This window comes from Oryza brachyantha, chromosome 6, assembly GCF_000231095.2.
Source record: "Oryza brachyantha chromosome 6, ObraRS2, whole genome shotgun sequence".
Lineage (NCBI taxonomy): Eukaryota > Viridiplantae > Streptophyta > Magnoliopsida > Poales > Poaceae > Oryza > Oryza brachyantha.
In genome coordinates, this window is record NC_023168.2 from 6,872,025 (window position 1) to 6,886,324 (window position 14,300).

The 14,300-nt window shown below is 44.8% G+C and overlaps 1 protein-coding gene across 1 annotated transcript; it reads right to left on the reverse strand.

Annotated features, from left to right (window-relative positions):
* Positions 1–704: 704 nt before the first annotated feature.
* LOC121054653 (UDP-glycosyltransferase 89B2-like) lies at positions 705–2,519 on the reverse strand. The gene has a single exon (XM_040524771.1). The coding sequence runs from the start codon at positions 2,442–2,444 to the stop codon at positions 981–983; it is 1,464 nt and encodes a 487-aa protein (XP_040380705.1). The 5' UTR covers positions 2,445–2,519; the 3' UTR covers positions 705–980.
* Between the last annotated feature and the right edge of the window lie 11,781 nt (positions 2,520–14,300).

Genomic DNA, 14,300 nt, shown 5'->3' on the forward strand with positions numbered 1-14,300 from the left:
CTCAGCCCTCAAGAACCTCTGAGATGCGAAGAGATGGGATTGAGGATAGAGCAATAGAAGAGGAAAAGGATGAGATGGAGAGAGGTGAAAGGGATGAGGTGGAGGGAGTAGAACCCACTGACATGTATGTTCAATGAAAGTTTTATCGTTTGTGTCATATAAGCACCACATCAACGCCATATAGCACATAAACTATGTCAAACAAGCCATGTAGGCGTCATGTCAATTAAAATCGTTTTTAATAATATCTCTCATGAGTTGTATTGGTTTTAGAAGGTAAAGGGTGTTCTGTATCTGGTTTGGCGGTCGAGTGTTGCAGATAAAATTTACTTGTAGTCTAGAGGTGTATAGTGAACTTTTCCCATAAAAAGCTACTTAGTTTAGAAGCTTGACCCATATTATTTGGCCTTTCTTTGCAACAAAATTCAGCCTCAAAACCATATTTTTTTTTATTCCTATAGGTGATGCCGGGTGACCATGAATCTGACATCCACTCTACTAACTCCTTGATTTTTAAAAGAAAAAATAACTATAGCCTTACATATCAATAACCTCTACAGACTTTTTATTTTTAGAATAAAAAAACTATATACTGAATAGACCCATATGTCAAAAATAAACATACACATTAAGTAAGAGATAATACATGTACAAGATATTATCAATAACATACTAACGAGTTTATAATAAAATTCCGTTGCCACCTCTAGGAAATAACTATAGCCTTACTTATCAATAACCTCTAATGACTTTTTATTTTTGAAATAAAAAAACTATAGAATGAATAGACCCACGCGTAAAAATAAATATACACAGTAAGTAACAGACAATACATATAAAAGATAATTAATGTTGATAACATAGTAACGAGTTTCTAAGTACAATCTCATTGCAATCTCTAGGCAATAATATGGTAATCAACGGAAAACCAAGAGAATCGCACGTTGCGAGGCGCGAAGCGCGGCGAGAGAATCGCGTGCCTACCTCCTCCTCCCGAGCCCCTGCAGCTCGCGCGCCAGCTCGTCCACCTCCCGCCACGAGCTCCCCCCTTCCCCCGTCGCCGCCGCGGCCTCCTCGGCCAGCGCCCTCACCCGCGCGGCCACCTTGCTGGCCTCCGTACCGCCGGCCGCGACGGCGCTCTCCTCGAGCACGCGCGCCACCTCGTCGGCGCTCGGCGGCGCCCCGAGGCCGCCCCACGAGAGCGGCACGGCGGCGCCGTGCTCCTCCGCGAGCAGCCGCGCGCTCAGGAACTGGTCGGCCGTCATCGGCCACGTCAGCATGGTCACCCCGGCCGCCACGGCCTCCAGCACGGAGTTCCACCCGCAGTGGGTCACGAACCGCCCCACCGCCCGGTGCCGCAGCACGGCCAGCTGCGGCGTCCACCCGCGGATCACCCTGCCCCTGCCGCCGGCGGCCGCCGCGCGCTCCTCGAACCCCTCCGGGAGCGCCGCATGCGACGGCCCGGCGGCCCAAACGAACGCCGTGCCGGTCCGCTCCAGTGCGGCAGCCAGCGCCGCCGCGTGGGGCGGCTGCAGCACCGCCATGCTCCCGAAGCTGACGTACACGACGGAGCGGTCGGCGAACTGGTCGAGCCAGGCGCAGAGATCCGAGGCGGCCACGGCCGGCTCGCCGCCGCGGTTCCCGGACGCGTCGTGCTCCGGCGCCAGCGGCCCGACGGTGCGCACGCGCCTGAAGCCCAGGTCGGCGAGAGGTTTCTCGAGGTACCGCCCCTCGAGCTGTCGGAACGTGTTCGACACAAACAGCGAGCCCTCCATGTTCCACAGGAAGTTGTTCTTGACCGCCTCGGCGACCTCGTCGCCGGCCTTGTACATCCGGTATAGCATGGACAGCTGCCGCCATGGATACGCCGGAGAGCCCGGGATATCGGGGAGCTTGATCTTGCACTCGTCGTCGTTCTCGTCCTCGCGCTTGGGCATCAGACGGAAAAGAGAGTGGAGCACGGCGGTGGCGTACACAGCGGACGGCGAGAACACGACACGCGGGACGCCGAGCTCGTCCGCGAGCGGCTGCGTCCACCCGCAGAAGATGTCGGAGAGCACGGCGACGACGCGGCGGTCGGGCGCGTCCGCCCGGGCGCGCGCCCACGACCCGAGCGGGCCGCGCAGCCCCGCGAACGCGGCGATGAGCGCGGCGAAGAGCGCCGGCCCGGACCCCTTGGCGTTCTCGACGCCGGCGGGGAACGCGGGGTGCGAAGGGAACGGTAACGTCAGCGCGGACACAGCGCCGCCCGGGCGCGCGGCCGCGGCGGCGAGGAGAGGCTCCAGGAGCGGCGCCGTGGCCGGGGTGCAGACGACGGTGAGGCGGAGCCCCCGGGAGGCGAGGAGGCCCGCGAGGTCGAGGAGCGGGATCATGTGGCCCTGCGCCGGGAACGGCACGACCAGGACGTGCGCCGCGGCGCAGCCCCCGTTGGCCGCCGGCTCCATGGCGGCCGGCCGGTTGGTGGTGGGCTGTTATCTCGCTGGAGTGCGTGCAGCACGAGCTGCTCACTCACACTCACAGTGCTGCGGTGGTTGGTGGCTGCGATCTGAAGCGTTCTTTAAATGGTGGTGTTTAGTTTCCAAAAAATTTCTCTTACAGCATCACATTAAATCTTTGGACATCTAAATAAAGCATTAAACATAGATGAATTAAAAAACTAATTATATAGTTATGTAAGAAATTGCGAGACGAATTTTTAAGACTAATTAATACATGATTAGCCATAAGTGCTACAATAACCAACATGTGCTAATGACGGATTAAGTAGACTTAAAAGATTCGTCTCACAGTTTCCAGGCGAAATCTGAAATTTATTTTATAATTAGACTACGTTTAATACTTCAAATGTTAAAAACTTGATGTTATGTTTTTTAAAAAAATTTTGCAAACTAAACAACCCCTTAGATTGAGAAAATTTTTAGGAGAAGTGTCACGTCAAATGTTTAACCGGATGTCGGAAGAGGTTTTTGGATAAGAATAAAAAAACGAATTTTATGGCTAGCCTAGAAACCGCGAGACGAATCGTTTGAGCCAAATTAATCCATCATTAGCACATGTTAGTTATTGTAGCACTTATGGCTAATCATAGGTTAATTAGGCTTAAAAGATTCGTGTCAAGAGTTTATTCATAACTGTGCAATTAGTTTTTTAATTCATCTATGTTTAATGCTTTATTTAGGTGTTTAAAAATTTGATGTGATGTTTTTGAAAAAAAAATTTGAAAACGGCTACTCGCGAGCAACCGCGTGGACCAATGGACGGGGACGCGGCCAGCGATTGTTGCCGGTAGCGTATCTGGGGCCATTTAGTTAAAAAAAATTTTCCCCCAAAAACATCACGTCAAATCTTTGAACATCTAAATAGAATATTAAATATAGATAAATTAAAAAACTAATTGCACAGTTATGTGAGAAATCGTGAGACAAATCTTTTGAACCTAATTAGTATATGATTAGCCATAAGTGCTACAGTAACCCACATACGCTAATGACGGATTAATTAGGCTCAAAAGATTTGTCTCGCGGTTTCCATGCTAGCCGTGAAATTCGTTTTTTCATTCTTATCCGAAAACCCATTCCGACATCCAGTCAAACGTTTGATGTGACACACAAAATTTTTTATTTCACCAACTAAACACCCACGAGTGGTGCACATGACAACTCTAGCAAGAATTCCACCCCGATCTTTTCACTTTTAACCTTTTAACTTTAAATTTAGTGTTGACTTTAGATTGTTTCATCGTATTTTTTTAAGCCTTACCTAAGATCGTCAACAATAAATATATAAAAGTTTTATTTATAATTTTTCTTAAATATGTTGTTTGATTTTTTCTTAAGAAACGAAAAATATGACCGTGAGCTCTAGCCGCCAAAAAATTGACCTGACCATGCTGGTTAGTTGTGTTCTGTGGCTAAGAATGATCCAGAGAGCTAGTGTGATAAGTTCTTGACAAATTATCACCGACAATCATGTTACGAAATGACAAGCAAATAAATGATGGACACAGTAGATCAATTACAGAAAACACGAAATTTAACTTGAAAAACCCTTCTAAAGCATGAGAGTAAACCACGGACGCCCGCCAACAAAAACATTTTCACTATTTCGAGACGAGGTTACGACGCCGTACGGCGGCTTATATATGGTGAAATCCTAAAATCCATAGAATCCGTATCTCGGACATCACCCGAGCACACAACCCAATACGCCGACATTCGTCTCCGCTTCGCTCCGGTCCAAGTCTTCAGACGATAGGCCTCCGCTTCGCTCCGTCGAAGTCGGCTCTTCTATCTGCTTCGCTCCGTTAAAATCTGCTCTTCTAACTCAACAAAACGGAAGGTAGATTCGTCTGTGCAATTACCGGAACTGTGACTACCATGGCAACCTACGAGAGCCGCATTGTTGCACCATCGGAAACAAACGAAGAAAATGTAAATTTTACGGCCACTGAATCCGTTGGATTCTTGGTGTTGGTACACCGGTGATGGGGGAAAAAAATCTGAATGGCTTACAAGGATGTGGCATCCACCGGTAAAGAAGTGTGATAATGCCATATCAACGTACATGATGATTTGTGTGTCGGTGAGGATTTTGCATCCTAAATGGCACTCTTCCTTTCAAAATATAAGGATCATTAGATGTGAATACGAGTATCACAAAAGTTGATGAAATTAAATATAGGGATGTTGTGATTGGTTCCAAGGCGAGAAACTTATACTAGATTGTTATATTTTGAGAAAAAATTTCAATGTTAAAAGTTATTATATTTTGATATGAGAGAGTACATCGAACAAATTGATGAGCCCAAAAATGTATTCTTTGAATGGTTTAAGGACGCGTCCGATGATATTGTTTGCACCTGAAGCCAATGGTGTCTGAGTCCAAGCTGATGCCAGTATTGTACCCAAAGAAAAAAAGCTGATGCCAGTAGTAACATAATACGTCTGTTTCACTTTGTATGACATTATGATCTTCTCTTCTCTTAATTCACTTTGTAAGACGCGGTCAGCCATTGTTTCCGGTAGCAGATTTGGCTGGTGCACGTGACAACTTGAGCGAAAATTTAACCCGATCTTTTCACTTTTGGCTGTGCTTATAAATCGAAGTTTAAAATTTTAAAATTAAATTTGGAGTTTGACTTTTAGTTTTTTATCGTACTTTATTTTTTAGCCTTGCTTTTTATTGCCAAGAATACATAATAAAAGTTTTAAATATGTTGTTTGTTATTTAAGAAAAGCAAAAATATAACCCTCTTTGGCTCTGGCCGCCAAAAATTGACCTGACCGTCCTGATTTGTTGAGTTTTGTGGCTAAGAATGATCTAGAGAGCTAGTGTAATAAAATTGGGGCTTTTAATTTTTTGCCACTTTTTACCACAACCACTTAAATCCCTCTCACAGCTACAGTAAAACTACAGTAAAGCTACAGTAAGAGAGAAGTGGCAAATCTTTTGTCACTTACGGTGTAAAAGTGACAAATAGTTAAATTTCCCATTGACAAAATTATGACCGACGAGAGGCTAGATTAATAGTCTGTGTAATTACCGGATCTGTGGCTGCCATGGGCCCATGGCAACCTGCGATAGCAGCATGGTTGCACCATCGGAAATAAACGAAGAACATGTATATTTTAATGCCACTGAATCCGTTGGATTCTTGATGTCGGTAATAGCATCCCAACAACTCTTCTTTCTAATCATTTTTCCTAAAAATAGAGCTTTAACAAAATATTTATCACATCCTTTATTTTTATTTTTAGATATCATCTATTATATCATAAGAGTTAAATTCTATATTTAAATGTTCTCTCTTCTCCAAAGATATATGGAGAATGTTTTATATATATATGATCTGCTGGAGTACAAAGAAGAGATATGAAGGATGAAACTATTTTAGATGATCATCCAAATGAAGATATGGATGATCAAATTTAGATGAGAGTGATAATGTCATATCAACGTACATGATGATTAGTGTGTCACAGGATTTTGCATGCAATCTCCATTTCAAAATATAAGTATCGTTAGATATGAATATGGGTATTAAAAAGTTGGTGAAATTAAATATAGGAAGGCTGTGATTGGTTCTGATGTAAGAAACTTATAAATTGTTATATTTTGAGAGAAATTTTAAACGTTAAAAGTTATTATATTTTGATGCGAGGGAGTACATCTAACAAATATATGAATCCAAAAATGTATTTTTTAAGGGTTGAAGGACGCATCCGATGACATTGTTGGCACCCGAAGCCTGGTGTCTGAGTCCGAAGTTGATGCCAATAGTAACATAATACCTCTGTTTCACTTGGTAAGATATTATGATTCTCTCTTAATTTATATATATGTTAATAAATTTACACACATGTGTAAAATATATTCATTAATCTATTGATAAATCTTGATATAGTTGAAACATCTTATAATTATAATATGAAAGGGGAGTAGGAAGTTTCTCAAGCAAGCGTTCTTCACCTGATCAAAACAATTTGAATGGCTCTAACTAATTGTAAACATGTAAGTAGGAGCAAACTATGAGTCCATTTGGCTCGTTTTGGTTTGTTATCTTAACGAGCTGGCTTAGTATGCAAGCTAGCTCTTTAATCCCATTAACAAGTTATCTCATCCATAATCGAACAAGATCAAACAAACATACCAGAGTGGTGAATGGTAGAGAAAATCAAAACCCAAAAATCTTTTGCGGAATAAAAGATTACCTTTATCGAAGAAATTAATAAAAGCTTGCTACCTTGATCGCGCTGCTCCTATGCCGCCGCTACCTTGATCGCCCTACTCCTATGCCGCCGATCAGATCATCGGATCGCGCCACTCCTATGCCACCGATCAGATCGTTGGAATTCAGAAAATCACCAGTAGATGAAAGCCAAAAACGTAGATTGAATGATGTTGATTTTATTGCATCAACTAGAATTTACAAAACACACCAACAACGCTCCTCTCACAATTATCGATCTAGAATCAACAACTATTCTAATTCTAATTTTATATCTCATAAAGCATACCAGGGACATACCCCTCGGTATCTATTTATATCATAAAAATATATATCCAACGAATAGAACTCTTCTCCTAATAGAACTCAGGCCGTGTTCGCCCCTAGCCCTTAGTTAACTTAACCCCTCTTTTTTCGCGCGCACTCTTTCCGAACTGCTAAACGGTGTATTTTTTGCAAAAAAATTCTATAGAAAAGTTATTTTAAAAATCATATTAATCGTTTTTATACTTTTAATAATTATTAATTAATTAATCATGTACTAATTTATTATTACGTTTTTCGTGCCAGATAACTTACCCTCCTTTTACTCAAGCTGAACGCGGTCTAAGTTATTTTTTATTTGTTCTAAATCTAATTTGTTTATGTTTGATCAAATTTATAGATACCTATTTTAACGTACACAACACCAAAATTAGTTTCATAAAATCAACCATGGAATATAATTTATTAGTTATTTATTTTGTATTAGAACTGTTCCTATTTTTCGTATGAACATGGTGAAAACATGAAAATATTTGACTTAATGCAAACCTAAAATGCCTTATAATATAAAATAGAGAGAGTAATAACTGATAGTCAAAGAACATTTATGTTTACTGTTATAAATGGATTTGTCATTTAAAACTTTTTATATCTTGTTAATTTTTTTCATTTGTTAGGGACATACTCTCTTTGTTTTTTACTATACATTTTTGATTTTTGATGACCATGTTTGATATTTATCTTGTTCAAAAAGTATTGTGCAAATATGTCAAATTATAAGCATGCTTAAAGTATTTTTAGTAATAGAATAAATCATAACAAAAATGGTCAAACGTGGATGTCAAGAGTCAAAAGTGTTAAGTGAAAAAAAACAGAGATTACGACGAGGGAAGTAAATGGCTCAAAGGATTAACGGAGGGAGTGACCAGTTAACCGAAAATCCAGAGAGACTTTCGAAACTTTAACCATATTCATATTCAAACAGAGGAGGTGAACATTAATCTTATTTGCTTGCCATTTCTTGGTTGGCCTTTGACAAAGCCCGTTTCAAAAACAACACTCTTGAAATTTGAATGCAAATAATATATACCCCGGCCAACAATGATAAATTTGATGATTTAACACTTTCTTGGCCACTTGGCCAATTATTTATATTAACACTCGTGAATATGACATGTGAGACCGTATGAGCCAATAACAATACACTATTATGTCAAATAATAATTCAAATCCCTCTCCAACAAGTGTGCTACCATCATGCCTCGCTCCCGAGCCCGCGAAGCTCCCGAGCCAGCTCTTCCACCTCCGCCCACGAGCTGCCACCTTCCACCGTCACCGCCGCGGCCTCCTCTGCGAGCACCTTCACCCACGCGGCCACCTCGCTCGGTCCGCCGGTCTGCCTACCACCTGCCGCATGGACCGTCTCCTCCAGCACGCGGGCCACCTTGTCGGCGCTCGGCGGCGTCGGGACGCCGCCCCAGCAGAACGGCACAGCCACGCAGAGCTCGTCGACGAGCAGCCGCGCGTTCACGAACTACTCGCCGACCATCGGCCATGTCAGCATGGTCACCCCGGCGGCCACGGCCTCCAGCTCGGAGTTCTGCCCGCAGTGCTTGATGAACCATCCCACCGCCCGGTGCCACAGCGCCGCCACCTGCGGCGCCCACCTGCGGATCACCGTGCCCCTGCCGCCGCCCGCCGAGGCGCGCTCCTCGAACCCCTCGGGGAGCGCCGTGTGTAGCCCGGCGGCCCAGACGAACAGCGCGCGGGTCCGCTGCAGCGCGGTTGACAGCGCCTCCACGTGAGGCGGATGCAGCTGCGCCATGCTTCCGAAGCTGACTTACACGACGGATCCGTCGGTGAACTGGTCAAGCCAGGCGCAGAGGTCTGTCGCTGCCATGGCGGCCTCGCTGCCGCGGTTGACGGACGCGTCGGGCTCCGGTGCCAGCGGCCCGATAGCTCGGACGCGCCTGGAGCCCATGTGAGTGAGCGGCCTCTCGAGGTACCGCCGCTCGAGATGCCGGAAGGTGTTCGACACGAACAACGAGCTCTCGAGGTTCAAGAGGAAGTTGCTCATGACATCGTCGGAGATCTCGTCGCCTTTCTTGTACGATCAGTACATCCGAAACATCTGCCACCACGGATACGCCAGAGATCCCGGGATATCGGGGAAGTTGATTGGGCTCTCGTCGTCGTTCTCGTCCTCGCGCTTAGGCATCACGCGGAACAGAGAGTGCATCAGGGCGGCGCCGTACACGCCCGACGGCGAGAACACGACGCGGGGGACGCCGAGGTCTGCCGCGAGCAGCTGCGTCCACCCGCAAAAGAAGTCGGAAAGCACGACGACGACGCGGTCGGGGCCGTCTGCCCGGGTGCGCGCCCACGACGCGAGCGGGCCACGTAGACCGTGGAACGCGCGACGAGCTTGGCGCAGAGCGCCGGAGGGAACCCCCTGGCGCTCTCGACGCCGGCGGGGACCGCAGGGTGGGCAGGGAACAGCAGGGTGAGCGCGGAAACGGCGGCGCCGAGGAGGGGCGCGAGGAGCGGGGCCGTGGGCGGCGTCGTGACGACGGTGAGGCGGAGGCCGCCACGGGAGGTGAGGAGGCGCACCAGGTCGAGGATCGAGATCAGGTGGCCCTGCGCCGGGAACGGGACGACGAGGACGTGGCCCGTAGTCGTCGTCGTCGCCGTGTCTCGTCATTAGCGGTTTAGGCCCAACGATTAGCTCAAAATATGCTCAATCAGCGCAATGTGGCAGCTTGTTTAGTGCTTAATGTTGGAAATATGGTCATATTTCGGCATATTTTAATCCAAAATAGAATAACAAGCATGACATTCATAGAGAATAATCTAAATATATGAACAGAACGTCTAACAACATGCTTAATTTGTAATAAGCATAAATATCCAGATTATGAACATTTAGCAATGAACTCATTGCTAACAGGTATTCAAAAACAATAAACAGAAATGAGAGGAATGCGGTATAGCCTGAAAATGGCCCTCCGCTGGTGTTTGAGGCAGTATTGCCTTCGTTGGTGTTGTTGTTCCCGTTGATGTTGACGTTGCCGTCGTCGTGCGCGTCACCGCCGCCGCTCCCACTCCCGTTGCCGTTTCCGTCAATCGACATGATGCAATGAGCAGTCGTGCGAACACACTCCCCAAAAAACTTAGCACCCGCCTACCCGAGCAGGTACTCTGGTGAGAGTGGTTCCGGAGGCCTGCTCGTTCCGAACTCTTGTGCGCGCAAGAGAACAGAACCGGGGAGACAGAGAAGCAGCGCAAGAACTCGAGGAAACCGGAAGAGGAGAAAAGCTATGAAAAAGAACGCGTCTGGCATCGGGAAGAAGAAGGAGGAATATGGAAAACCCGAATCCACGTCCCCCGATCCCGCTACGTGATTACCGTGCAATTATCGCTGCGGACGTTACGCGCAATCAAATCCCATGATTACCGCGCAATTATCACTGCGGACGTTATGCAATCACGGGGATACGAAATTCTTTCCTTTAATTCCCAACCGTTGCAAAAAGGAAGGGGCGGGCGCAGCGAACGGACGAGCCGCCGACGCCACGCCACGTCCTGGACTAGATCGGCCGTCCGGCCGGCTGACGCGCGCGCGTGTGCCGGTCTTGCTATCGTCTCAACCAGTCAACGGAGAGTCTCACTAACCTCTCTATTTAAGTAGAGCTTCTCCACTTTAAATCTCCAAGGTGGTATTATTGTCTCTACCATTCATTGTGGGCTAGTGGAATTTTAATCAACTTTAATTGGGCCTAGCCCATTTTGATTAACAATCCCCACCAACTTTCATAGCCCACAAAAAAAGTTCTCAAGATTTATCTTGTTTATTATACCAGTGTTTCGGTGAAGACTGTTAAGTTAAACTTTCACCTAGGTAAGGAGCTACATCAGACCACAACTGAACAATGGACTATGCCTTAAATTGTCAGTCTTGTTCGGTTAGGTTTCACTCAGAACCTTTACTGATACTAGGCTGCTGTCTGCATCCCCTCTTGTTTGGAGCATATGAGTCAAACTCCAGGCCCTTTCATGAGTATCTAGAGATTACCCAAATCTCATAGACTGTGACTAGCAGTCGAACTCATATAGGTGTGTTCCATCTAAGATGTTTTGTAGCTCAACATGTCTGCTTTGAGAAAAGCCTCTCGGATCACATTAAGGCATAAGCCATCCCACCATACAGAGTAGAAGAGAAATACACTATAGAAATGAGTCCTTTTAAGGGTCTCTTCTCTCAGTTATACAACAGCTTGTCTCACCATCCAAATTCACGGGATCTCCGATCACAATGGATAGGTTTTCACTATTGTGCAACTTTAAGTGGGTCTCAAACTCATTTCCTTCGATGCATTGTCTATCACATTACGTGATAGTCCCTTGCTAAACTGATCTGCCAGATTTTTAGCTGTCTGGACGTAGTCTAGTGCTATCACTCTGGAGTTTTTCTGTTTCCTAACAGACTTCAGTCTTCTTTTTACATGCCTAGATGACTTCATATTGTCCTTTAAACTGTTCACCTTAATAACCACTGTTTGATTATTATAGTTCATTAGAATTGTTAGTACTGGTTTTTCAACCACCGGCAAATCCATCAGGAGCTCACGATGTCATTCGGCCTCAACTATGGCAATATCTAGTGCTGTGAGTTCTACTTCCATTGTCGACCTCGTTAAGATGGTCTGCTTGCAAGACTTCTAGAAAACTGCGCCACCTCCAAGTGTGAACATATATCCACTTGTGGCCTTTATCTCATCAGCATCAGATATCCAGTTAGAGTTATTATACCCTTCTAGTACTTTTGGATACCCAGTATAATGAATTCTAAAACTCATTGTCCCCTTTAGATAGCGCATGACTCTTTCTAGAGCCCGCCAGTGATCATCTCCCGAATTTAAAACAAACCGTCTCAGTTTGCCAACAGCAAATGAGATGTCAGGTCTTGTTGCACTAGCTAAGTATATCAATGAGCCAATGATTTGAGAGTATCTCAACTGATCCCTTGATATCCTTCGATTTTTCCTTAATAGCACGCTGGGATCATAAGGAGTAGGAGCTGGCTTGCAGTCACTATACCCGAAGCGACTCAAGACCTTGTCCACATAGTGAAATTGCACAAGTGTAATCCCATCCTCATCTCTTCTCAGTAGCTTAATGTTAAGAATAACATCAGCTACTCCCAAGTTCTTTATTTCAAAGCTTTTGGACAGAAAGTCCTTGACCTCCTCAATCACATTGAGGCTGGTTCCAAAGATCAATACATCGACATATAGACACAAGATTACTCCCCCTCCTCCACCATAACGACAGTACACACATTTGTCAGCTTCATTCACAACAAAGCCAGCAGATGTGCGTGTTGTGTCAAGCTTCTCATGCCATTTCTTAGGTGCTTGCTTGAGGCCATACAAGAATTTTAACAATCTACACACCATTCCCTCCTGACCTTCAAGTACATAGCCATCTGGTTGATCCATATAGATTTCCTCCTCTAACTCTCCATTTAGGAAAGCTGTCTTAACATCCATCTGATGGACTAGAAGACCATGAGAGGCTGCCAAAGCTAACAGTACCTTAATAGTGGTCAAGCAAGAAACTGGTGAGTAAGTATCAAAGAAGTCATCGCCTTCCTTCTGGGTATAACCCTTGGCCACAAGTCTTGCCTTGTACTTTTCAATTGTACCATTAGACCTAAGCTTTTTCTTGAAAACCCATTTGCATCCAACAGGGTTGCACCCATATGGACGCTCAACGATTTCCCAAGTACCATTAGACATAATAGAATTCATCTCACTGCGTACCGCTTCCTTCCAATAGTCAGCGTTTGGAGATGAATATGCCTCTTCTATGGTTCTTGGAGTATCATCTATGAGATATACAATGTAGTCATCTCCAAAGGACTTTGCAATCCTTTGTCTCTTACTCTTTCGAGCATCTACAATGTTATTCTCCTCAGGATTTTCCTCAACAGTTTGATCATCGTGTTCTATCGTTTCAAAGTGCTCATGGGATGCAATAGGTTCTTGACTAGAAGTGCTAGGTGTACTCTTCATGGGAAATTCATTCTCAAAAAATGTAGCGTCTCTAGACTAAAAAATTGTACCTACACGCATGTCTGGTACACCAGAGTTTACTATTAAGAATCTATAGCTCACGCTGTGGATAGCATAAAAGGAACACACAGTCAACGGTTTTTTGTCTAAGTTTTCGTTTTTTGACTATAGGTACATTCACCTTTACCAAACAGCCCCATGTGCGTAGGTAGGAGATATTTAACCTCTTCTTTTCCCATTCCTCGAATGATGTTACTTCCTTGTGCTTCATTGAAATTTTATTCAGGACATGACAAGCAGTCAAAATTGCCTCGCCCCACCATTCCTTAGATAGTCCCGCCGTATCTAACATGGCATTCACCATCTCAGTTATAGTGCGGTTCTTTCTTTTGGCTACCCCGTTTGACTAGGGTGAATAGGGAGGCGCCCTCTCATGAATAATTCCTAGCTCTTCGCAAAAGGATGTAAACTCATTGAAAAAATATTCTCCACCTCTATCAGACCTTAACCGTTTGATTTTCCTCTCTAGCTGGTTTTCTACCTCAGCCTTATAAATCTTAAAGTAATGCGGTGCTTCATCTTTTGATTTTAACAAATAGACATAGCAAAATCTAGTGCAATCATCTATCAGTGTCATTAAGTATTTCTTTCTGTCTTTAGTCAACACACCGTTCATTTCACATAAATCTGAATGAACAAGTTCTAGAGGTGCCAAATTCCTCGCCTCTGCTGCCTTGTGAGGCTTGCGAGGTTGTTTCGACTGAACACAAGTATGGCACTTAGAACCTTTGGCTAAAGTGAATTTTAGAATTAAACTCATGTTGGCTAAGCGCATCATACAACCGAAATTCACATGACAGAGTCACGAATGTCACACATTGGACTCATCATTCTCACAAATATGGTTCACAACCTTATTATTACACATGTCATCCAAAGAAAAACGGAACAAGACTCCGTTGTCATAGCCTTTACCAATAAAAGTTCCCTATTTTGAAACAACACATTTATTGGACTCAAACACATGTCTAAAACCATCTCTACACAATAGAGATCCACTAACTAGATTCTTCTTTATTGAAGGGGCATGCTGCTCGTTCTTGAGTTGCACAGTCTTTTCCGAAGTAAACTTCAGATCGATCGTACCAACATCATGAACAGCCGCAAGTGACCCGTTTCCCATCAACAAGGAGGAACCTCTCTCGACCTGGTAAGAAGAAAATAGGGAAATGTCA